This window comes from Pelodiscus sinensis, chromosome 7 (assembly GCF_052426305.1).
Source record: "Pelodiscus sinensis isolate ZL-2025 chromosome 7, ASM5242630v1, whole genome shotgun sequence".
In the NCBI taxonomy this organism is placed as follows: Eukaryota; Metazoa; Chordata; order Testudines; family Trionychidae; genus Pelodiscus; species Pelodiscus sinensis.
This window is the reverse complement of record NC_143058.1, coordinates 31703351-31730476: the sequence shown is the minus strand read 5'-3', so window position 1 is coordinate 31730476 and position 27126 is coordinate 31703351. Positions and strand designations below refer to the sequence as shown.

The following is a 27126-nucleotide window of genomic DNA, read 5'->3' as shown; positions in this document are numbered from 1 at the left end:
CACATGCTTGTGGACCTCCTCAAAGAATTCTAGTATATTGGAAAGGCATGATCTCTCTTTAAAACAACATGTTGACTTTCCCCCAACAAATTACATTAATTTATGTATCTGACTATATTCTACTTTACTATAGTTTCAACCAGTTTGTCTGATACTGATATCAGGCTTACCTAATTGCCAGGATCATCTCTGAAACCCTTTAAAAAGATTGAACAAAAAACAGGACTATGTAGCACTTTAAAGACTAACAAGATGGTTTATTAGGTGATGAGCTTTCCTGGGCCAGACCCTCTGAGGAAGTGGGTCTGGCCCATGAAAGCTCATCACCTAATAAACCATCTTGCTAGTCTTTAAAGGGCTACATAGTCCTGTTTTCTGTTCTAGCTACACCAGACTAACACGGCTACATTTCTATCTCTTTAAAAAGATTGGCATCATATTAACTATCTTCCAGTCATTTGGTGCAGAAGCTGATTTAAATGGTAGATTACAGACTACAGTAATTCTGCAATTTCATATTTGAGTTCCTTCAGAACTTTAGGGTGTGAAAGCAATCTGGTGCCTTCTTATAATTTCTGAATTCGTTACAAATCCCCTCCAATGACACGTCAATCTTGGACAGTTGCTCAGGTTTGGGATCTCCCTTGTATCCTCAGTTCTTAAGACTTATTCAAAGAATCCATTTAGTTTCTCTGCAGTTGCCTTATCTTTCTTGAGTGCTCCTTTAGCATCTTGATAGTCTAGTCGCCCCACTGGTTGTTTAAGTAGGCTTCCTGCTTCTGTTGTATTTATTATTAATTATTAATTATTATTATTATTCGCTATTACTTTGGATCTTTGACTAGCTATTCTTCAAATTCTTTTCTGGCCTTCCTAATTATATTTTCATACCTTCTTTGCAAGAGATTATGCTCCTTTCTATTTTTCTCACTAGAATTTAATTTCCACTTTTGAAACTATGCTTTTTTTGCCTTTTGCTGCTGCTTTAATTTGTTGTTTAGCCATAGTGACACTTTTTTGGGGGCTGGGGGAGGAGGAAGAGGAGTATACATTTAAATTGAAATTTTATTATGGCGTCTTTAAAAAGGTTTCATGTAGCTTACAGAGAGTTCAATTTTGGCACTGTACTTTTTAATTTCTGTTTAATGTCATTTGTGTCATTCCCCTTTCTGAAACTAAAACCTACAGTGTTTGGCTGCTGTGGTGTTTTTCCTGTCATAGGGATATTAATTGCATTTACATTATGGTTACGATTACTAAGCATTCCAGCTATAGTCAGCTCCTCAACCAGATCCTGTGCTCCATTTAGGACTAAATTAGGTCCTAATTCCACTAATTTCACTGGCAGATGGATCAGATCCAAAGTCCCTCCCCCAGTAATGTCCTTTACTGTGCTCAGTGTTGCTTAAAAACTGAATTTCTGAAATCCTGCACTTGTTTGTTAATTCGAAATAGACCAATAATGTTTGTATATTATATGGCAAATTCTGTCTACCACCTCATCATTTAAATAACAAAAAAAATCAAAACTCTGAGTATACATTTGTTTAAAAATATATACACGGTACATATGATAAATGACAAGTACACTAAGACATTTAAACCCAACAATTTTTGAAAGTTTAATATAGCTTTAGATAAAACTGAGCTTGCAGTATTAATGAATACAAGAGTTTGTAATTTTGTATAATCCAAATTAACTTGTACATTTATACAATTATAGATTGCATGCCAGAAAATGCAATTAGTTGAGTCTAATTTGAATATATACAATTTACAATATAATTCAAGCATCAATTCAGCGTTAGAGAACACAGACCTGCTGTGCAGTCAAACAGAAATACTTAAGCACTAGGGCTGGGCAAAAACAAAAGTGATGAAATTAGAGAAGTGGCTCTGGTAACAAAAATGAAATATCAACTCAGAAAAACTTGTTTCTCAAGATTACAAATCAATTTGATTGATGTTTGTGTTTGCTCTTATCAATATTTTAGTCTTAACATGTATTATATTTCAGTACATGCCACAGGACTCAGCATCCCTGCTCCCAGCAGGAAGTGAGAATTTTTTATGTAAAAAATTAGGTATTTTCAATCAATCATAACTATTTATCAAAATATTTTGCAGCACCAAGCATAACATAAAAAGGACAGTACTTTCCAATTTCAAAACATGATTTCTTCAAATTGCTAAGACCTGGTCTGTACAACAAAGTTAGGTCAACTTAAGTTCACTTGTGTTGGCCTGGTTATGTGTAAACCACAGTCAGTATCCAAACAACATTAATGCCCAGCAGAGCAGTGCAATACCATTACACAGAGCCATGGCTCACTTACATAGGTCAACACAGCGCAAGTGTAAATGAATGATCTGTTAATGCGAGCACTCTTCTAGCAACTGACCACAATATTCATGTCCCTGCAACAGTGGCTGCTCCAGTCACAATACTGAACTCCACTGTCAACAGTCACAGAGACTGGAATTCCTTAACCATCCTGCCCCTGCGTTAGCACCTCTCATGTGATTCTGAAATGACTCTTCCAGGTTGCCTGCCTTGGCAAGCATGACAACCAGCTCACCTTTGTTGTGTGCATTTGACCATGCTACCTCTACACACAGAGAGCTACTAGATTTACTCTGCCCTGGAACAAACAATTAGTCTTGATCTTCTCGGCCTGTGTGGAGAAGAGACTGTAAAAAAGAACAGTTATGGAACAGCTGTGAAAATACAAATCTCTATGTGCAAACTGCACAGCAAACACTGAAACTGCAGCACAATGGAGGTGACCAGCTGTGCTATGTCAAAATGAAGTATTTTTGTCAGGGATAGCAGAAGATGAGGGAGGTAACAAGACATCAGCAGTTGCACTGCAGACCTGTCATTTTCAGAATGAGCTGCAGGACATACAGTCAGCTAAGTAAGACACTAAGCTTTTGCAACTTCTGATATGCAGTGTCTTGGATAAATTTGCCATTAAAAAGTCTATAGTTGCTGATGACTTGAAAAACTGAAAATATTAAACATGTGACCCTACCAGCCCCCTGCATTCTATTGTGGATAAGGATGTAAATCAGTAGTAGAGTCGACTACTTGTATTCCTCCCCCGTCCCGCTGCCTCTATCAGAGGCAGCAAGGGGGTGGGAAAAGCAGGAGCTGGTGCCCCAGCACTGCCTCCGCAGTGCGGGGGGAATGGAAGGATAGGGGAGGCAGAGGCGCAGCAGGGAACCCAGCATGAGCAGGGACTGACGTAGTTTCCGCTTGCACCTGGCCCTGACTGCTGTGCTTCTGCCTTTGAAATGTAGCAAGAGCTGTGGGAGACTCGTACTACATTGTAAAGGCCAAGGCACAGCAGGGATAGCGAACATCCTCTGTCCTCTCCCCCCCTTATCGACTAGTTGATGGAAATTCTATCAACTCAATTAGCTGATGAATTTAAATTTAACATCCCTAATTGTGTACACTCTGGCAGAAGCCTGAATTGCACACCTGTATTGTGAATAGTAAGGAGAAGGGGACAAAACATGCCTGGAACCAGAAGCAGTTTGACTTTGCTCGAGACTCAAACCATTTCACCATGTGAGTGCAGATGAGGTGTCCGATGAGAAGGAAGCTGGATGTACTGGCATTATTCTTTATAATCATTTTCACTACACTGATCTCATCTCCCTCCCCAGTCTTGCTATTCTTACCCATTTCAATAATGGTGCCCATCTCTTCAGCAAATTTAGAGAAAACTTAGTATAATGTTAGAAAAAAAATGCTAGACAATAAATCCAGCAAAAGTAATATGGCCGTTTGATTATACGATTCACATCAGATCATTTCCCTGTGCTTCGGCAGAGGTAGAACAAACAGAGGTAGAATCGATGTCCACTTCTATCTTTGGTTTGTTGGGCTGAATTGAGGGGCTGTACAGAGAACTTTGTTAATATGAACAGGGTTGTCCTTATTCTCTTGAACAAGCTCAAGTAAATTTCCATGGGCCCAGGCAGCCTTCGGATGTCACTTGCAGCTGAGTTGTCTGTGCCTCAGGAGTGAGATATCAGCCAAAGTTATCAGTGCCTGTGAAAATCCTGCCAATTTCACTGCACTGCCTATACTCACAACCAGAAACACCCAGCTTCTAAACCTTCTATGCAAAAGAACGATCCTACACCTTTACTCACCATGGCTTGAGCTGTAGAGAGATGCTGAAGTAACAACTAGCATTTCTTATTACAGGGAACAATGTATGAGATATTTTTTACTTATCATTCCCTTTCCATTGTGGTTAGGAATTTAACACAATATTAGTTTTAATAAGCAAAGCTGGGCCTGGTGGTCTTAAGAGGTGCTTTCCCCAGATCTGCTGAATGTTTGAGTCTGAACGAGAAGAGAAAGAAGAAAAGGAGGATATATTCTGTGAGATCTTCCAATCCTATACAAACTTAGACTGTAACCACAGGGCTTGCAGAGGCCACATGACCATGACAATGGAAAAAGACCAAGAATGGAGAAACTGGTTGCTGCAGAAGAAGGAAACGAAGCAAAAGGTATACTAGGAAATGCATTTGGACATCAAGAATTTGTTCTGGTAGCAAACTCAGATGTTTCAGAGCATTAATGACCTATATGCTCAAAGACCGCAGACTCAGTGGTATTTCTAGTGCTTGTAAAACACCATTGTCTAATTCCAACCCACTCCCATGTAAAAACTGATGGTCTGGTGGACATCTTCAACATTACCACTCCATACTGAGTAAAGCAAGGAGAACCACAGCTACACATATACTGGCCTGTGAAAACCACAGGATCAGCCACTCTTGTGTCACAGTAATAAGTGTTACACACATGAACATAAATGTTTAATATTTACTTCTGTTTACCTTATTAAAGAGTTACTAAAAAGTTTTTGTTTTGTTTGTACTTTAGTTTTTTTGGACATTATTTGCACATTATAGAATTAAATTTGTAGAAACTCAGACTCTCTTTATTAGCTTGTACCAAATATTAATTGCATTACAGAATTCATAATGAAAGGCACTAACTCAGCCCTATTTCAATGCTGTTCAAATGAGCAGAAATTTATTTTAGTACATTATTCATAGGGGGGAGCAATAACCCATCCATATTAAAGTTCAATTCACATGAGATTTCATATAAGTATTTCATAAAAGGATCAGAAAACACTACCAACACTTACTGTTAAAATGGTCTTTTAAGGCCTTCCTCAGCCATACTGCTCCATGATTGGCTTTTCTAATAGCCTTTGTAGCTATCTGAATGGTCAAATTCAGCAGACAGCTGGTCAGCCTCACCCCTGCACCATGGTGGTAACTTTCCCCACATTGTCTTAAATATTATACAGAACAAAACATTTAGTTATAACAATACTGATAAAACTTGAAAAACAACAAATAGTCTAGCAGCATATAGATGGTATCATGAGCTTTCATGGGCACAACCCACTTCAACAACAATATTGATGTTTGCCTTGTGAGGTCCAACTCTAGTGAGTAAACAGCATCAGCAGCCTTTCAGTATATCAAAAGCACATTCAACTCTCATCCTGCAATAACTGGGCCAGTGGGTGATACTTTTTTTGGTGCTGTTGAGGTGACTAAGTGAGTGATACTCAATATTGGCATTTCAGCATCAATAATTGTAATGTGTCAAAACAGGGGCATGCTCAAAAAGAGGACCCCCAATAACTGTCAGGGACATAGAATGCCAGCCCTGAAGACACAATAGTGGGGAGAGCAAGCTCCTACTACCCCATGGCTGCAGGGAAGAGAGTGAGCTCCTACCAGATTAAGGGCAGAGGGAGGGAAGAATGAGCTCCTGCAAGAGCAGGGGTGGGCAAAGGAGCCTCTGCGGGCTGGTCCAGTCCACCAAGCTGGTGGATCAAGCACACAGCCACCCTGCCACGCCTCCCACCCACAGGCCTATTGAAATCTGGGGACAGGGGGAGTGCACAAAGTCTCCTCCCCCTGGCAGCTGGCAATTCTCTCTAGGCACCAAGGGTGGGAAGGAGAGAAGACCTAATGTACTCTCCTACTCCCAGGCAAATCCCACCAGCCAGTGCTTGTTTCTCAGGCCCAGAAGCAGAGATTCACCATTTGAAGCTGCTCTGGTCCCTCTCTCCTCCTCCCCGGTATGTCTATCTGCATTCAGTTACTGTGCTTGACCATCTCTGCAACTTCCTCTCTGCAACTGTAATAGTACTCACTCAAGTTCTGCATGTACAGGGGAATCATATGTCTTGTATTAGCAACACATACAAAATTATGATGAGCTGTGCAGGGTCCATGCTTCTGCAAGAGACAGAAAAGCAGTTTGCAGGACTGTGGGAGTTTTAAAAAAATTGTGTAAAATGTATGGGCTTTGGGCAAGAACTATAGGATGATGAAAGTGGGGAAATAACCCCTAGTTTTCAGAAAACCCTGGGCAAATCACTAGTATTTCATAAAGCCCTGTAAAAATCTCACAAGGAACTGCCACAGACGGTTGCATGAGGCATACTGGGATATCTACCTGTGATGCACCACATTTTACATTCGACTACTTGTAGTGGGTATGCACAGCACCAACACAAGCACCTAAGTATGAATGTGCCCAACCCAAATGTATTCAAAAGTCTCCAGCTGAACATCAACCACACTTTGTCACACAGACATGGCCACAGTAACTTGTGTTTCACTTGCACTTTATCAACAGTTCTAATTCTCAGAAACATTTGAATTCCTAGCATAATTTAATTACTTTTGGACATATTCTTGCACACATTTATTTCCAAATTTCCCAAGGGCAAACACTAAACATTTAAGCGTAACATTGTTTTAAAGTCCAATTTCCATGCCGCAGAAACTTATATAATGGAAAAAGAGTTGCCAAAAATTGACCTGACTGGATTTTTTCAGACTTCCATAGCAGAGATGTCAAATGTATTTTGTAATAAAACCTGTCAAAGTGTCAACAACAAGGGGACAACTCACTTTCAGAATTAATCTTTAACATATCAGAATTTTGCTTACCAGGCATTTATGGCATGATACTACACACGCACACTGAATAATGTGCAAAGGGCTGACAATTTAGCCAAAGATTTAACAAGCATGTAAGACAGATCACAGATTATAAACTCTGAAAAATTCTGAAAGTAAATGTGAAATCTATAAGTACAAAATTGACAGATGGTGACCTATGCTGAATATCATTATATTTGAATTAATGCTTTCAGCAATGTAGAACCAATTACAAAACAAAATTTAAAAAAGAATTTTTCCAGATATTTGTAGATCTGCTATTATTACTTCTTTATACAGTATTATAAATGTGCACTTTATCATTTAAAATGGTCCAAAGCCCTTTGAATCAGAACTGCCAACACATGATTGAAATCAGTTAATGTACATCCTGATTAATGTGTGTTCTCAAAGTAAAAAAGATTCTTGTTCACTGTGGTCCCAAAACTATTTTAGTTAATTACATAAAAATTACATCACATACTTTGAGACCAGAATTACTATTTTTGCTGCTGTTGTCCTATTTAATTACCCTGCTTCCAGAAGTACACTAGCTACATATTTATGGTCAAATTAATCATTCTGATCCTTTTGAAAGCAGACTACAGATGAGCCAACATAAAATTATGACTGTCTGAAGGTATCCTGAAAGCCAGCCTTATTCCTGAAACTCCAAACCAGATGCAGGAACTATGCCAAAGTACCACTTCTAGTAATAATGTCATAGCATACATTAATGAGCATTTTCAGATACTGTGATGTATGCTACATAGAAGTTCAACTTTTAGAGGAAAAATGGAGACAGGTCCCAGTAGAGGCAGCTGATAGGTGCCAAAATGCTACTGACCCATGGTTGGCTGGAGGTACTATATTATTCTTAGGGCCCTACCAAATTCTCAGCAGTGAAAAATCTGCTGTCCTCCCATGAAATCTGGTCTTTTGTGTGCTTTTACTCTATACTACATAAATTTCACAGGGGAAACCAGAGTTTCTCAGACTGAGGGTCCTTACCCAAAATAGAGTTGAAGGGGGGGAGGGGTGCAAGATTACTTTAGGGAGGGTTGTGGTTTTGTCATCCTTCTGTGCTGCCTTCTGAATTGGGTGGCCAGAGAGTGACAGCTTTGGCGAGAACCCAGCTCTAAAGGCTGCACTGCACCAGCAGCAGCATAGAAGTAATGATGGTAATACTCTTCCATGACATTTTTTGCACTGCTGCTAATAGCAGCTCTGCCATCACTCTCCAGCAGCCCAGAAGTAATGGCTGCAGTACTGGAACCCCTTCCTCTGCACACAATAACCTTCCCCACATTTTTGGGGGGTTAGTAACCCTACAATTACATCACTGTGAAATTTCACATTTAAATGGCTAAAACCATGACATTTAAACATTTTAAATCCTATGTCTGTAAAATTGACCAAAATGGACCATGAATTTCGTAGGGCCTTAACTTTGCCACACGAGGCTAGCTCATCCCTGGCAAAGAAAAAATTAGAACAAAGTGAAATGAAAAATAAAACATTTAAAAATACAGTTTCAAAGAGGTGACCTTTTGAACTTTAGAACACATCTAAGTATATTTTAATCAATTTAAAATATTATCACAATATAGACAGCAAAAAGGAAAAATTGTTTGCCTAGATGGATTTTGTGGGCAATAAGAGAACATTAAATTTTTTGGAGTTTCAGTAAATGCTTTAACTTTAGCAATTTTTTTCAAAATTCAGAAAAATAATTCTGATCATGAAATTCCAAATTGTTAGGAAAATGAAAACAAAATATCCTACAAACTCTAACTCAAGTGCGTAGTCCCTAATCAGGTAAGTAATCACACTGAAGCACAATCAACAGCTTGCATGACTGGATCCTAAAAGTAGAAGTTGAAATTCCAGTCCCATTGAAGCGAAATCAGTATTTTGTCTTTAATGTAATTGGGGCAAGATTTCACCCAGAAAATCTAGATATTTGTTTTCATATCTTCTTCATAGACCGATACTAATGACATCAGAAAAATCACACAAATGTGCTCATTTTGAACATTTTTCTTATGTTAATAATCATGAAACAAAATGATCTCACTTTATTGATTTTATATTTTGTGCTTAAAAACATAAACTCTGTTTGAAATATTTTGCCCAGCCCTAAACAGCACAATTTCTGCCAACACCTCTTATGAAGTATACTTCAAATTATCCCAGCATTGTAATGGCAGGAAAAAAAACACGAATAAAATATTAAAGCAAATTATAAAGTGACAAATAATTTAAGGCTAAGAAATTTAGTGTTTGGAATTGACTAATGCGGCTAGCCTTATTTTAAGAAAGAAAACATGCATCATAACTACTTTGAACAAAACATCACAATCTACAATCAGAAAAAAAAATACATTTTAAATTAAATTATAACTTGCCCTGAAAGTTACCTACTCATGTTTTACCTATTACTTACTCTTAAGAAACAGGAGAGAATAACACCCCCCTTTACATATTTTCAGAATATACAATATAAATATAGTAAGAATCATGCCAGAAAACTATATGCAAAAATTGCACACTATTATTGCATGCTTGTTGTGATACTACATGCCAATTAATATTAGCTCTCATATGATTCCAGTCGGGACTTCAGGTCTTATCATATTATACTTCCAGTATATCACTATCTGGGAAGAACACAGCTGTCCCAGTTTGCATGTAGTGCTTAGCAAACTCATTTTTTATCAATTGTACAGACGGTCCCCGACTTACAAACGAGTTACGTTCCAAGCACTTGGTCATAACTTGATGTGTTTGTAAGTCGGATTACATTCACTGATGTACGGCCGTACTGTTCGTAAGTGCAGATTTCGTTCATAACTCAGGTTCCGGCTGTATAGGAGGTTGGTCATAAATACGAACGGTCATAAATCGACGCGTTTGTAACTGGGGGACCGGCTGTACTCTTTTCAGAGGGTTTGCTTCCTGCTCAAATTGAATTGACTAGTAATGCAAACTTTAAATAATATCTAAATGTCTCTTTGTTATGTAAATCGATCAGAATTCATTTTCCTCAATTTGGGTGGAAGTTTCCCCTCCATTCTAGCTCCTCCTCCTGACAATTTTTGAAGCTTTGGTGGCAAATCAGCCACAGACTGACTCATAGGATCTGACATCAGCTTTGTAGTTTTAGATACCAGTTTCTCTTCTGAGTTGCCAGGAACAGAGCTTATTCGCTGAAGTTTCATAGGTAAGTCCCCAATGCTGTATGCCTTTTCAGAGGTTGTAGAACTCATCCTTAGTAGTTTTTTGGGAAAGTCTTCTCTTCCAGTCATTTTCTGCAGTTTTGAGGGTATCTTTGTACTAATGTCATCTAGACCATCTAGACATTCTACAGAATTATTCCTTTCTTTACTGTTACTTACAGCTGGTCCTATTAAGGGGGAAGATATAAGAAGCATTTCTTCCTGTTCTTTCACACTGTATGGTGGTGTAGGGACTTCAAATGTTGCATGGAACTGGGAATAGTCTACTTTAAAAAATCCTTCCTCTAAGGAAATCACAGGGAAAAAACGGTGACCCCAGAGAACTTCATCTTCAGTATATGAAGTTCGGGCTTGACATGTCATCCCTGCAACAAAAAAGCAAACAATAGCCTTGATACATTATTAAGAAATAAAATTGCATAAATAAAATCTAACTTGATTTTGGATGTATAAAATCTTGATTTGTAATATTTCATATGAACACATTTTATGCTTTTTTGTGCATTTAACACACCAATGATAATTGAACTTTGAACTCAATGAAGATTTGTTCCTGTAGAAGGCAGGTGGTGTGTCACAAAGATTGCACATATGCCCTTTATTGAAACTTACCTGCATATTTTCCATTTTTTTATTTCCTTGAATCAAAGTTATAGTTGTCTCCAATATAGATATAGTCAAAAAGGCACGAGGGAGGGGACTAAATATTGGAACCACTTCAGTTTTGTTTTTCATTGAATTTTTTTGTCATTGAATACATTAAAACTATAGCTGACCCTTGAACAGAAAACAGATTTCACAAGCATTTTTTTAAATCTATTTTTGTCAACATTTTACAGCCTGTTCTTCTCCAATGTGAGCCATGTAAAAAAAGATTGCAGACCTGAACTTAACTTGGTACTAAACACATAGATTTACCACTCTAACTGGGACAGTAGACGAGACAGAGTTTTGAAACCTAAGACCTGGTTTCTGAGAGTTCAAAGAATAGCTGTTTATTTTTTCTCCATACCAATGTGATAATTGAGATACACAATTTTTATTGTATGATTGCATGCTCGTTATGAAGACTCCTATCCCTTGAAATGGTGTTGGCAGGGCAACCCAGCATAGTGAGCATGGGAATGAACATCCCATTGAGATGCATGGGACAGTTCACACCTGTCAGAGATTATTGATTCACATTCTTACATTTTCTTTGCAACCATGAAGGGTATAAAAAATTAAAACAGAAATTCTGGTATCATCACATGACCCCCCCAATATTGGGCCCTAGGCATGGGCTTATAGCAGGGGCAGGCAAGATACAACCTGAGGTCTGGATCCGGCCCACCAAGTCCTTTGATCTGGTCTCCAGCCCTCCCCTGCGGCATGGAGCAGTGGCCGCTCAAAGTGGGTGGCTGCTCCCTGTTGCTCTCTGCGCTGCAGGAAAGGGGGAAGAGGAAAGAGGTGTTGCACACTGCCTCTGCCCTTAGCAAATTCTCTCAGCTTCAACTGACTGAAAACTAGGGGTGCAAAATCCTGTTTAATCAGTTAACTGGTTAACTCTTAAATGGGAGTGGGCGGGAGGAGGAGGGAGCTCCAGCCCACGCTGGGCTGGAAAGGCCCCCTACTGTAATCAGGGTCTGGTCAGGCATGGCACAGCGGGCTGCTCCAGTCTGCAAACAGGGACTGCTCTGGCCAGGCTGGAGCACCCCCCCACTCTCCAGCCCAGCTACTCCGGCCAGGGCTACTTCAGCCCAGCTTCTGGTTAACTGTAACCAGTAAGCATCACCCAATAAGAGTGATGCTTATCAGTTAACCATTCACATCCCTACTGGAAACCAGCCAATGGGAGCTCTGAGACTTTGCAGGTGGCAAAGAGTAGGTGCAAAGTTTTGTTTTGATATCTGGAACTGCAGTGTGAGCTGCCGCAGTAGTGGACACTAAACAAAAAATAAACTGTACTAAACTTGGTCATTGTCCCACAAACACCAACTACCAGAGGGGTAGGTAGCACTGACTATTAATGGATTTCAAAAGTCCAGAAACATGCTGAGAAAAAAATTGTTCATACTGCCAGTCATTCCTATTTTATTGTTTTATATTGACCTCAAAAGTGAACCTCAGTTAAAATTATTGTTTATGTGGTGTCTATTCTGTTCCCAAATTTGTAGATAACAGTAATATAGTTTAACGACTAATTATTTAGATTCTAAATCAGAAAGTAACTAATATTGCCACTGTATTGGTCAGCTGTGTCTTTAGGGCTTAAATGAATAATACCAAATCTTGAGGACTTAAATGTTCTTGTTTATTCCCATCTGGACATTCTGTTTATATTTTCAGGGAGTAGACCATCTGCAATGCAGAACTAGAAACAGATTAGTTATCTTGCCATCCAAGGAACACAACACTGATTTGGAGCTAAGAACTCCTAGGTTCTACCCCAAATTTTGCACAGATATAGGAAGTGACAGGTCATTTAACCAACCCCTGTTTTCAGTACCCAAAGGTAAAATGAAAATAACATATTGCCCAAAAATGCTTGCATTAGCTATCAGCTGTGAAGGTTAATTAAACATTTCCAAACACTTTGAAGATAGCATTTATATAGCATATTATAAGTACCATTATTGCTGTTTCTCTGCAGCATTTTACAGGCCCTAACAAGCCTCGGCCTCATTCCCTTCTGTGTCACCTGTGAGAGGATATCAGCATGATCATATGTCCATAAAGGTAATTTTTTTACTATGTAAAGTCTACCACCTACAAACACAAATGATAAAAAACATATTTTTCATAAAAATATTTACAACTATAATGTTTTTATAAGATGTTGTGATGTACTGTAGTATCCAGCAGGATATATAAATGTCGTTAGATGTTGAAATTAATTTAAAAAGTTCAACAACTTCCCCAAACTGGCAAATGTAGTCTTTTCCCACAGAATTTATATTACAACACACACACAAACACACTAGCGGGAACTTAAAAGAAATGTCCGCATCCTTTGAAATGCATGTTTTTGGAAAATTTGCTTTAATAATCACTGATGCACCTGCCCTACTCATTCAACTACAAAATCCAAACAACCCTTATTAATAGACTATTGTGTGTCAACTCCCACATTTTATTTTGAGATGGCTTTCAACTCTCCACTATGCATTCTATTTAATTTCCTTCTGGGAAGCCACAGAGAAAAGTTAAAGGGATTAAGATTAGATTAGATGACCTCTTGAGGTCTCATCTGGCCCTACGATTCTAAGTGTGAAATTAGAGAGCAGCATGGACTGTGTAGGGCAACAACAGAGGGGGAAGTCACTCCAACTGGTTCTCCAGTCCCTTTTAAGGTTACCACAGTCCATTCTGTATCTCAACTGGTGCCCTATAACTGGAGCATGAGGATGCCCAGCACCATAGTATATTGGCATGAGTTTGTTCCAGTGCAATTGCTTTGGTACAGAAGTAGAGAATTATTAGCAGCTATATGTTTTATAACAAAGGCCACATATGGGCCAAAAGCAGGCATTGAAAACCAGTTAGAGGAAGTATAAAAAGCAAAGCACAAGTCATGGCAAAGACTAAAAGACGCAACATTGACTCGAGGCTGCTTTTATATATTCATTGAAGAAAACTAGTCATAATTCAGCCAGCACATACATATTAAATATTTATGTGTAAACATGAACATGGTATCTCAAAAGAGCACCTTGCAAACACAGTACTTGTGTCTGGTTATATTTTGTACAAAGGATACCCAGAAAGGTATCAAAAGTCATGATCTGCTGAAACTCATTGTTCCGTGAAATTATACAGATTATCATTATATGTGGAGTAATGAGTTTTCTCTATATAGTTATTACTGAAATATGTTGCCAGTCTAGAAGATGCCCACAGGTAGCTCTCCATGGGCAACAAAGAAAGTGACCCATGCCCAGGTAGTTGTTAAACAACCATCACCAGCCACTGACCAGGGGAACTGTAAACAAGAGATTTAAATTCAATGAGAGACAGTTATGCAAGCACCACACAGCAGGAATGTCTCAATTCTGTGACTCAGCAAAGCCCATCAGGACATGACTGGGCCAGTATTTTTCCAGGCTCGTGAATTGAGAGTACAAATAAGGGATCTTGGCATCATGAGATCATCTCCCCACTCTACTCCCCAACTCTGAGGGCAACAACACTGGGAGGACAAAGATTTTGAACTGAGGAGATTAGTCCCAGGCTGAGATGGGAATTCAGTCTGTGTACCAAGAACTCTAACGTGACTGTAACATCCAGTGGGTGAGAAAAGCTTACTGAGTCTGATAAAGTTCAGGATTTAGACTGTGTATTTACTTTTTATTTCTTAGGTAACAATCTCAAAGCCACGTAATCTTTCTGTAGTCAGTACATTTATTTTAAGGTTTTATCTTTTTGTAAGCGGGGGAATGGTCCCGCTATTGTGGGGAACTTTCCTGGCTTCTATACACCCCGGTGAAATGGACCAGCGAAAGGATCTGAGTCCCCGCTCCCACTTCCTTTACCCCATGGCTCCCCTGATCCTGAGGGCTCCCCTTCTACTCCCCTGAGTAGCAGAGTCCTCGAAACCCCAACAAGGCTGGGCCCAGGTTTCCTGGGGCTTAATCCCCGACCTTGTAGTCACTAGGGGCAGGAGTTAGGGTGTCCCCATTCCGAGGTGCTCTCTTTACACTGCATGCTTTCTTGGCCCAGTGATCATTTCATCAGGTTCAAAGCAAATACAATTTATTAAACATCAACTGATTAAAGAGAAAAGAATAAGAAAAAAATGAGAATGGTTAAATGAGAACACAGCCCTGCTCTGTAGCACAGCGACATCAAAACAGCAGTCTGCAGAGTGTAAGGACAGTTCACAGTCTCTTCCTTAGAGGCCCTGGATGTGGGCTGCAGGCTGGACACACTTGCTCTGGCAGTGACCACACAGCCTCAAGCTCTAAGTGGCCAGACCCCTCTCCCAGTCCAGAGCCTCTCCCCACACTTTGCAGTTCCCAGCTGCTCACCACATCCAGCTGAAGGCTGTGCTGCTTAGCCAGTCTCTAGCTCCTTGCGTTACTTCTCTGTTCCTTTTGGCTCTCTGAGCACTGCCAGTCTGCTGCTCAACACAGGGTCTGCACTCTTTGAGCTGTGTGTGTGTCTGGCTCTGCTGCTACAAAAACTGCCCCTCAGCACAGCCTGCACTCCTCTTAGCAGTTTCTCTGCTCTCTCCTTGCTCAGAGAGACCCAGAACAATCCCAGCTCACACGGAGGATGGGTCCTGGCCTCTTGCTTTTCTCACTGGCCTGTCCAACTTGTCAATCAGGCTGAGCTGGAGTGTTGGCTGCTTTCCATTGTCTCTGGGGTCTGTCAGTCTCATGGACCCTTCCCCTTTTGATCCTGGGAGCTGGCAAATCAAAAAACTCCCACAGTTTCAGTAAGGGGCTAACAGTCCCCTTACATTTTCCTTTCTTATCTTGTCTAAAATGCTTGAGAAATTTGCTGAGATTACAAAAGGTGGCGCATGTCCACTATGAAATAGCAATCTAATTGATGAGCTTGCACTGGTCAAGAGAAATTTTTGAATAGTGTAAGAGGTGCAAGGCAGAGAACTGGGGGCATGAATTTACTGGCATCTCCCTTTGTACAGTTCATGAATGGCTGAGAGTGCATACATGCAATTTAGGTGGCTGTGTCTCTGTATGCTGGGGGCTACACAATTACAGCATCTGGAAGAATATGCTGCTTGTCATTGACAAAACACTGACAAACAGCCCGGCCAGAGTTAAGGGGCCACAGTGGACCTTCAGTTCCAGGTTGCATGCAAACGGGCTGGGCACTGTAAAAAAGGTAAAAAATTTCTTGGACCCAGAAAGGTGGGAAAAAATCTGTTTAATAACTACATTTGTTGTCACATTCACTGGTATGCACTCTATAGTACTAGATGGCAATTCACTTCTACGTACTTTGATTTTGCTGATCTCAGAACATTTGTATTGGCTCAGTTGTAAGTTGTAGCCAAGTGTTTAAAAATGAAGTTTTTCCTTTTCTTTTTTGGTTATGTCACCCTGATTCACATACCTGAAAATTTGAAATGCAATCAGTTTTGCACTTGAAGATACTTTTTAATCAGGAGATTTAGGAGAAATAAGAAGAACTGAGCGTAAGGAACAGCTACTGCCAATAGCTACATTTTCATGCCAGTCATTGTAACTGATTCCCACGCTGGTTTGATTTGACTCTAAAAAAAAATTGCAGTCATCTGTGATATTTTAAAATCTACCCATGTTTCACAACTCCAGTCTAGCCAGTGCTACACTCCCTGCTGTGCTGGCCCCTGCCAGCCGAGCCTATGCTCCCGGGTGAGGTTGTGCCAGCCCTGCTGCCATCAGGGCTGTGCTCCCCACTGTCAGCCCAGCCCCTGAACTGGGCCAGCTGGAGTTCTCTGCTGGACAATGGATGTTGCCAGACCAGAGAGTCCTGGATTTTAGAGGTTCAACCTGTAATATAATATACAATATATTTATGAATCATAGGTCCATCAGTGGCTATTAGCCAGGAATCATGCCATTAACCTCTATTTATCAGAATCTGAGAATGGATGATATGGGAGGAATCATTTGGTGATTGCCTGCTCTGCTCAGTTCCTCTGGCGCACCTGGCATTGGCCACTGTTGGAAGACAGGATACTGGGCTAGATGGACCTTTGATCTGACACATTATGGCCATTCTTATGTTCTTAACAATGCAACATACTGGTCATTCCTCCAGTTTTGTTTTAGTTCTTTTCATAGTAATTTCAGGAAAAAAAAGAAAGAATATGGAAAAGTACTGCTGCACAAAAAATATTCAATCACAAGCAACTTCCACTCAGGTAAAACATTAATTTATGTATATGAGATATAATTAGAAAGAAATTCACTAATGTATAAATAGAGTGATGACCTATTTTCTTTTTGTCCCAGGGCATTTCAATTTTGTTATGAAATTATTGAGGGAAAGAATCACATAACACAACAGGTTATCAATAAATAAATTTTAGAAGACTGTTGAGTACTTAGCCCATCTGTCTCCTTTATTCTGCAGTTGTTCATTATCTATAGAGCCCCAGCCAAAGAACAATTGTAACAACAGGGCCTTCAGATTCTTTTTATCTCACGTTAGCTATGGAAGTCATTAGTAGATGAGTGTTTGTAAGGAATATATGGAAAACAAATACAGCAGCACTGGAAAATTAGATCTATGATTACTGTAAACAGTTTGTTGACCTTTGCTTAGTATAGTTAAATTACATACAATGCAAACAGCTCTTTACAAAAAGAGATAACTGACAACACATCTAAGCAATGGGCTTTGATGGTGAGGTTAAAATTCTAATTCACTATCAAAGAGGCACCTTAGTGATATGCAAAGAAGGAACAGTTCAAGGGTTACCGCGTGGTGTACACTGATGACTAGAAAATAGCACAGATATTACAGCTTTAATTATTTTCATGAGATGACTTTCATACAGTAATTGAGAGTCACCAGTTTCTAAGTTACAAACACATAAGATTTTAAACTTCATTACAGAAGGTGAGATCAAAAATGACAGTTCAAGTCTAACTGAGGCTTGGGCTATGCTAGCCGTTATATCAGTATTACTAAATCCATACACCTGAATGACATAGTTATACCCCCAATCCCAATGAAGACAGCATTATGTTGATGGGAGTGGTTCTTCTATTGAAATAGCTAATGCGAGCAAGATGGCATACCTATACCAGAAACAGAAGCCCTCCTGTCGGTGTAGATTATTAGCATCTTCACTAAAGCAGTACAGCTGCACCTCTGCAACCTTCCAAATGTAAACAAGTCCTAAGTGACATACTAGAGCAGTGGTCCCCAATCTTTTGGGGCTGCCGGGCACCCAGGGGTGGGGCCACTCACGCGCCTGGGGCCTGGGCCATCCATACGCTGCGTGCCCAGTGCCGGTGCCACCCATGAACTGCACTCCTGGGGCCAGCGCCGCTCCTGTGCCGCATGCCCAGGAGCTGGAATCATCCACGTGCTGCGCGCCTGGGGCCGGTGCCACTCCTGCGCGGTGTGCGTAGGGGTGGGGACGCCCATACGCCGCGTGCCCAGTGCTGACACAGCTCATGAACAGCATGCCTGGGGGCAGGGCTGACCCCAATCACTTGGCGGGCGCACAGAAATGGCCCGGCGGGTGCCATGGTGCCCGCGGGCACCTCGCTGGGGACCACTGTACTAGAGTAATGGAAATTGGCAGCATATCTGTCTCTGGAAACTACTAAAGAAACAAATGCTGCCACTGGCCACAGCGGGGCCTCTCTGATGTAGAGCATAGTTTCTAAACAAGAAGGGAAGGTTTAGAAACATCAGGAGGGATGTTTTGTTGGGTGGTCAGTAGAATCTCAGCGTTATGAACACTAGAGTTACAAATTGACCAGTCAACCACACATCACATTTGGAAATGGAAGTACACAATCAGGCAGAAGCAGAGTCCAAAAACCAACCAACAAGCAAATAGAACACAGTACTATTTCATTCAAACTTCTACAAAAAATAAAAGGAGGAAAAGAAGCATTTTTCTTTTGCACAATAAAGTTTAAAGGTGAATTAAGTCAATGTTAAGCTGTCAACTATTAAAAGACTGATCAATGTTTTGTTCAGAGTTATGAACATTTCAGAGTTACTTACCAACAACCTACATTCCCAAGGTTTTGTAAATGAGGTTCTACTGTACTAGTATGCAGTCCTTCCTGGGAGCTGAGAGCTTTGAATAGTGCATTTTGGGTTTCAGCTAGTGTATTTATAGTAGATTGGTGTGGAGCTAGTCTACAGAAACTAAGCCTCTCCGCCCTGGACAGAGAAAGATGGAAGGAGATAGTGAAGTAGGCATCGGACACCAACGGGCATTGAGCCCATGGTTGTTGATGATGACAGTGTATTTACTACCTGTTGCTCCATGAGAGGTCAGAACTACTCAGGGCTAGATGGAGGCGGGCTGGGGTAAGAGGAGTATTATTGCTCAGTCCTACTGAGGTAGTACAGAGCAGGGGATCTTTTAGTAATTTTTCAATTACACAAATATTTTCCTCAAGCAAGCTATGCCAACAGTGGCCTCTTGAAAGCATGATCAAGTGAAAACAATGAGTTTTAACTGGAGTTGGTTTTTTTGCTTACCTATAGTTACAGCACTCATTATTGAGCAAATGCCATAAGGCTTTGCAGTGTCTTTAGCATCCTCCATTTAAAACATCCCAGATTACTTTAAAAAAATGCAACTCACTTAACCCAAGAGTCTGGTTCTTCTCTAAAAATGACTTTTGAAAACATGATACCACAGGCCAGGTTTGGTTGCTAAGACTTGCTAGTAACAAGTGAGTTTAGCTTACAAGTACAAAGTTTTTTTTTCTAGCTATCATCCCTACAAACTCACACTGAGCACTATGAATTAAGCTGAATCTTTTCCATCTAATATATCACCACCAGTTATAATGATTCTGCAGGCTCTCAGTTATACCTGTATAAGTTCACTGCCATCAACAGCATTACACAAGGATAAATGAACAGAACCTAGGATCAGACTGTGAGGAAGAATGGTACAAAGAGCCATACTCTCATTTGTCAAGTCCACAAAAAGACAATCCACAATTGCAGTTCTGACTTGATCACTCTTTACATACTCCCAGAGTGCACCATGCCAAAGTGGGTGAGGGGAAAAGGTAGGACAATCCCCACCTGCTAGGGATTGCTAGGAATATACTAATCCTTTTTTACCCTGGTTTGAGTGTACATAGTAGGGATGTTAGCTATTTGTAATTGAAAAGCCATGTAACTGCATGACATTTTAGCCATTACACAACTATTCAATAATCCCAGGGGCAGGGCAAGCAGCCAGTGTGCTCCTGGCCCCACTTCTGCAGAGCTCTCTGCCACCCTGCGTTGCTTCCTATCAGAGGCAGCAGCGTGAGGTAACAGGTGAGAGCTGGTCTGAGAGAGGAGCCAGTTTAAAAAACAGCTCCCCATGCAGACCAGCTGCCTGCTGCTCCTAGCTGCTGCCTCGGATATGAAGGCAGCAGCAAGGGATGGCACCAGCCCCTGTCCATGGGGAGCTCGGACCTCCCTACAGACAGGAGCTGCTGCTGCATACAGAGGCTGCTCTGTGAGATCCTGGAATAGCCTCTGTCCACTGGGAGCTTGACCCCTCCCCACAATGGACAAGAGCTTCTGCTGCAGACCAGGCTTTGCCCATTGGGAGCCCGGGCCACCATGGGCAGAGGCTGCTTTGTGGCAGCCTTCCATGCCCTGCCCCCATGCTGCTATAACGTCAGCAACGTGGGGGGAAAAGTGGCACTGTGGAGCTGGTGCTGGGGGAATCAACTTTTAAACTGGCTCCTGCCTGTTCCCTCCCCCCCGAAAGCTGGCTTCCCATGTGTATTGGCTCCAGCCTGTCCTCTCCACACTCACACTGCTGCCTCTCTATCAGAAAGCATAAGCTCTCTGATAAGCATAAGCTTATTGGATAGCCGAGTAGTAACTGGACTAGTTGCTTCATCCACCCTTTGCTGCCTCTATGAAAGAGAGGCAGCAAGTGGGGGAGGGAGCCAGTGCTGGGGGGAGCTGGTTTAAAAGCTGGTTCCCTCAAGCACCATATCCGCGGTGGGCAGGGGAGTCCCTGCTGCTGTGCCTCTCCCTTTGAAATGTACAAGAGCTACCGCAGCTCTTGTACATTTCAAAGGGAGAGGTGCAGCAGGTCCCGACTGTTGTGCTTCTCCCTATGAAATGTGCAAGGGCTGCCTCACGGTTGGAGGGAGAGAAGCAGGAGTGGGGGCCTAGGCAGTCCAGCTACGCCTCTTCCTTTGAAATGTACAAGAGCTGTGGGCAGCTGTTGTACATTTCAAAGGGAGAGGCACAGAGGGATAGTGAGCGCCTCCTTTATCAACTAATAGATGGAAATTCCATCGACTACTTGATTAATTAATTAATTGAAATTTAACATCCCTAGTTGTGAATAGGGATGTTAAGTATAGGTCAATTAACTAATTGACTAGTCGATGGATTTTCCATCAACTAGTCAATTAATCGATAAGCAAAGGAGCCGCAGCAGGCTTAGCTCCCAGTCACAGATGCTAACCCTGCTGCGTCTCTGCCTTTAAAATGTATTTAAAAGGCTGGTGCGCAATGGAGGGACACAGCGTAAGCTGGGCCAGCTGATTCCTGGCTTGTGCCAGTCCCCTCCTGCTGCACACCAGCCTTTTAATATATTAAGAGCCCATGGGCTCTTAATACATTTAAAAAGCAAAGTTGTAGTGCTTGACCCTGACTACTTTCCTGCCCTCCGCCCCAGTGGAGATGGGAGCTGGGGGGAACTGGCTTTTGAGCTCCTGCTCCCCCCCCACTTGCTGTCTCTAATAGAGGCAGCAAGGGTGGGGAAGCAAATAGTTGAGGGACTAGTCGACTATCTGATAAGTTTTTTCTTATCGGACAATTGACAAGTTGCTTACATCCCTAGTTCTGAATTTGTTGTTTATTGGCTAGTTTAATTTTGTTTTTAATAAAAACTCAAAATAAAAGTACCTGTATGACAGGAATTCACTTTATTATGAGGGAGTACAACAGTTCACAAGTAGCAAGCTGAGCTGAGATAAATAAAGCACTATGAAACTACATGCAGTATTCACTAAGTTGTACTGGCAGAAAGACTATGATAAAAAAAAACCCGTAAGACTGTCATCTGATGGGTATCTTGGCAAGCATTCATTTAATTTAATCACTTAATGTAATCTATTTTGCTACACTTGAAAAATGACATTTGTGTCATTGCTTTAGGCTACAATTAACAAATGTTTGTTGCCTATGACTAAGGAAAAAGTTTTCCTAAATTGATTGGACTATAGCTACTGATGGATGCTGAAGAATTATGGGCTAAGAATTCATTAATAAATTCCCCCTTAAGTATCTGCAGCTGCAGTCACTTAGTACTCTAACTGAGTAACTAAAAAGAACATTTTCAAGTGACCTAAAAATAACCAAATGCATTGTTTTTCAGAATTTCCTTGAGCTACATTTTTCCACGACAGTAAAATACCATTAAAACTGTGGTAAGATGGCAGAAAGGTTCTTCTCAATGGTTTCTTTTGTGTTTAGTTACTTACATGGTATGGCAAAATCTTGTACCAGTAAATAAAGTGGCCAAATGTAACTCAGATAAATACAGTATCAGTATACAGTATAGTTCCAAAGCTTCAAAGGAGCAGCTGAGTTGGTCTGTAAGTTATCCCAATTCCTTTAATCAGAAAACCTCATCTGAATCCAGTATATCCCCCAGTAATCCTGCATTAGTTAATCAGTATTGTTCACCAGAATGCCTGGGTATCTAAAACTTGTTAATGTTAATGTCACCTTTGGATAAATGAGTGATTATTGTAGTATTTTGATGTATGTCCTGCAAAACAGTGTTTAAGGAAAGCAATTATCACATGTAATAGAGAATCAAAAGCCACTGGAATTCAAATCTGAAAAGAGGGTCAATTAATACAATTTTGTAAACTAGTATAGTCCCCTTACTAAAGTGGCCTCTGACTTTTTTTGGGAGGATCCTTTGTGCTGCAATCTAGCTCTAGAGACTACAACTCTCATGAGCCCTTGAGGAAAAAGGAGGAAGCGGGGGGCTCCTCCAGGCATTTTGGGAGAGTGGAGCCAGGGTGCTGTGGAGGAGCCTTTGTCCAGTCCAGGAACTGTGCATTGCAGCTAGAGCCAGGGACTGAGAGCATGCAGGGCTTGGATCTAGCAGGCTGCTTCAGAGGCTGCTGATTGTCCCTAGAGGGGAGAGCCTCTGGCTGTGCCAGTGGCTAAGAAGGGATACAGAAACCTGCACACAGGAGGAAACTGAGTAACTGGGTTCTTTAGGAAAGTGCTGCCTGGAACAGACCTCAGAGATATAGACTAACTCTGGGTCCAAAGAGAGCCAGAGTGACCAGCCCAGTGAACCAGAGCTGCTGGCATTTGGTGGAGCCTGCTCCAGTGGCAGAGAGATTTTGCAGCTGGCTGCTCAGCTTGGACTAACACACACAGGACCTGCACAGTGCTATCTCCACATCCAGCTACAGACCTTCAAGCGCGCCTACGCAAGCAGCTGGGACTCTGAATCCAGAGGAGTGCACACTTTGGGGGTGGTACAAATGGTGGTGAGCAAATGCCAGATAGATAAGTTTCCTTTCTTTCTGTGATGTTGTTAATTGATTGTATTCACTATCAACCTGTTAAACCCTGTTTCTTTAAATTGTTAAGTAAAGGTGTGTTAATTCTAATTTAATCAATTAGATGTATATTATTTATAATTGTTGTTTTGAAGTTAGGTCCAGATTGTTGCTGGAATAACTTTATTCTTGGAGGCTTCCAAGGCACACCATTAAGTGTGTAAAGGGCCAGCCAGGTGGAGGCACCACCACTGTATATTCTTTAGGAGCAAGGGACTGCAGCAAGGGGGTGGAGATCCTGAGTACCCCAACTAAACATCACCACTGGGGTACTCAGGATCTCCTTTTATGTCAAAACCATCAGGCGCCCAGGCACACATGTGAGTATGACCTGCTCCTAAGTAACCCTGGGAGGAAAAAGGGAGTTACACTAGCATCTAGCCTCTAATAAAAACAGAACAGTCTGAAGTGGTCTTAGCTTAATCATGTTTGAAGTCATTTTTTTATAATTATAAACTAGTCAACTCTTCTGCATAAGGGAATAGCAGAAATGCAATTTTCCCAGTGCAACAAAATTAGTTCAATTAACTTTATCTATTAAATTATAAGAATACTAAAGTACCCATCAAGTCCAGTATCACAAATTCATTGTTGATTAGCTCCCTGCCCTCCTCTCCGCTAGATAAACCTGTGGATGCTTACTGAAGGCTCCAACTGTCAGCATGTTACAACTATTTAAGATGAACCCAGACAATATACAGCTGCTCAGAAGCTATGGTGATGAGCACCAAATGCATATCCATAATTTTCTCTTTCATCTTTCCATATTCCATTGTCACATATATCTAGGATTATAATCACTTATACATACACCTAGGCATTGTTCGGTTCCCACTGAAATCAACAAGAGAAGAATCAGCCTCTAAGGGTGTGGAGACACACAGAAATATTACCTCATTTGGGAGGGTTATCTGTTCTGTGAAGTATGTGTACAAATGATCTTTAATTTATGCAAGTAATGCACACCTGAGAATTTATAAGGAGAATCTGCCATAAAAAATTCTGTTAATTGTGAATATGTTTCTTGCATTATGCCCTTAAGATATTCTTCTTGCCATTAGTAGTCCATCTTGCATAAATTACTCTAGAATGTATAGCTTAAATGTATAACACATAACAAGCAGATAACTGAAAATTTGCATATGCATATGTGATCTTTATTGTCCCCCCCAATATAGTTATGAAAATGAATGGCTCCATAAAGTAATCTGCATGCTGGACAAACTATTCGGTGCGAAACAACCACCTCACATAATTTACAGTCTTTTAAAACCTTCCATCACAACCAACACTAGGATTGTGAGGACTGTCAGGTCTCATTTCTTCACTGGCCCAGTTCATTCTGTCATCTGCAAACATTATACTTTTATTCAGAGTAATGTTTTGTTTTGAAAGCTAGATAGATTTTGTTTGCATTGTTTTAATAATAATAATAATAATAATAATAATAAAAACACACACACACACACACACAAAAACAAAAAACCACCCCACCCCACCCAAAATCATGACAAAATGAAGACTGAAAAAAATTAATTTCAGGACTAATGAAAAATATTTTGGGAATGTTTCTGTTTGCACAGCTCTAGGACCAGGAGACCATTCTGCTGGGCACTGTACAAACACAGAACAAAGATCTCCCTACCCCAAAGACAGTCTCAGCAAGACAGGATCGATGGAGACACAAGACAGAGACATGATCATAAGGAAACAATGAGACATCAGTGATCAGCATAAAGGGCAATGGTCTCCGTTCAACAACAGCCTAACCACTGTATATATTTTTGGAGACATCGTAGCAATAGAGAACTCTGATGAGGGGCTGAAGATGAATAATGAGGTAGCTTTGAGGATGTTTGTGGGGACTTTTCCCAAGTATGAGGGACAGCACGGGAGAGAGCAGGAAGGTGTTTGTTTGCAAATTGAACAGGTAGATGACTGAGGCTGCTGATCAGTGTCCAGTCAACATCTCTATCATAAGCTATGTAAATGTAGGCCAGAGGCAGTGAAACTACTAAGGAGAGTGATGTCTGCTCTATTGCCTCAGCTACAAGCTGGTTGGGTTTTAGCACAGGCAGTAGAGGCTCGTGACTTTAGTCCCTAAAGTCATAGGGTCAATCCTGCCTGACAACTCATTACATAGTGTTATGGGCCTTGGAAGTAGTAATAGGAGTCCAAGTAGCATGAAAGCAGGTGCTAGTATTGAAGAGTTTCACTTTGTCAGAGCAGTCAGTTACTTGTGTATGTTTGTGAGTAAGAAAAATTGCAAATAAAATCCCTGATTCTGCAACATTTGAATAATATTTAGATTACAGGCAGTCCCCGGGTTACGTACAAGATAGGGACTGTAGGTTTGTTCTTAAGTTGAATCTGTATGTAAGTCGGAACTGGCATCCAGATTCAGCCGCTGCTGAAACTGATCAGTTTCAACAGCGGCTGAATCTGGACGCCAGTTCTGACTTACATACAGATTCAGCTTAAGAACCCCAGGCATCCCCAAGTCAGCTGCTGCTGAAACTGATCAGCGGCTGATTCCAGGAAGCCCGGGGCAGGGGCTTCCTGTAGTCAGCCACTGGTCAGTTTCAGCAGCGGCTGACTTGGGGACGCCTGGGGCAGAGCAGCTGGGGTGCTGCTGGGTTGGTCCAGTAGCGCCACCGCTCCTCGGCGCTACGGGACCAACTGACAGCGCCCCAGCTGCTGTACCACAGGTGTCCGGAGCAAAGCCATGGAGCACGGGGGCAGCGGGACAGCCCAGACGCGCCGTGGCTGTCCTGCTGCCCTCGGGCTCCGTGGCTTTGCTCTGCTTTGTTCCCCGTCCCCCTGGTCTGCAGACCAGGGGGACGGGGAGCAAAGCCGCAGAACACGCGGGCAGCGGACAGCCCAGACGCGTCTGGGCTGTCCGCTGCCCGCATGCTCCACAGCTTTGCTCTGCTTTGCCCCCCGTCCCCCTGGTCTGCAGACCAGGGGGATGGGGGGGGCAAAGCAGAGCCAAGCCGCGGAGGACGTGGCCAGCTGACAGCTGTCAGCTGACCGTGCGCTCCGCGGCTTGGCTCTGCTTTGCCCCCCCCCCCGTCCCCCTGGTCTGCAGACCAGGGGGAGGGGGGGGGGGCAAAGCAGAGCACAGCAGAGCCAAGCCGCGGAGCGCGCGATCAGCTGACAGCCCAGACGCGTCTGGGCTGTCAGCTGGCCGGGCGCTCCGCGGCTTGGCTCTGCCTTGCCTCCCCCCCGTCCCCCCGGTCTGCAGACCAGGGGGACGGGGGGGGGGGGGCAAAGCAGAGCCAAACCTCGGAGCGTGTGGGCAGCGGACAGCCCTGTCCGCTGCCCACGTGTTCCGCCGCTTTGCTTCCTCTCCCTGGTCTGCTGGAGACCAGGGAGAGGAACGCCCCGTTCGTAACTGCGGATCCGACATAAGTCGGATCCGCGTAACTCGGGGACTGCCTGTACAAAAGCACTGTTCTGTATTTTTTACAGTACTGCGGGTGCTGAGGTATTGTGTATTCATTAGACAATCCCAGTATTGCCAAACTTCAGAGATCAAATATCATAAGATCTTTTTGGGCTTTGGTCTCTTGTAAATTTGAATTCCGCTGCCCATCCTCTGTACGTAACAATTCATGTTGCCCGCTCTCCCAAATGTA

General features: G+C 41.9%; 1 protein-coding gene across 1 annotated transcript in view; it reads right to left on the bottom strand.

The window, feature by feature from the left end:
- Positions 1-631: 631 nt before the first annotated feature.
- Positions 632-27126, bottom strand: part of KCNJ3 (potassium inwardly rectifying channel subfamily J member 3) — a 203619-nt gene continuing 177124 nt past the window's right edge. The window contains exon 3 of the mRNA XM_025185924.3: positions 632-10609. Within this exon, the coding sequence (XP_025041709.2) occupies positions 10023-10609 (587 nt within the window). The 3' untranslated portion in view covers positions 632-10022. The remainder of the gene's footprint in view (positions 10610-27126) is intronic.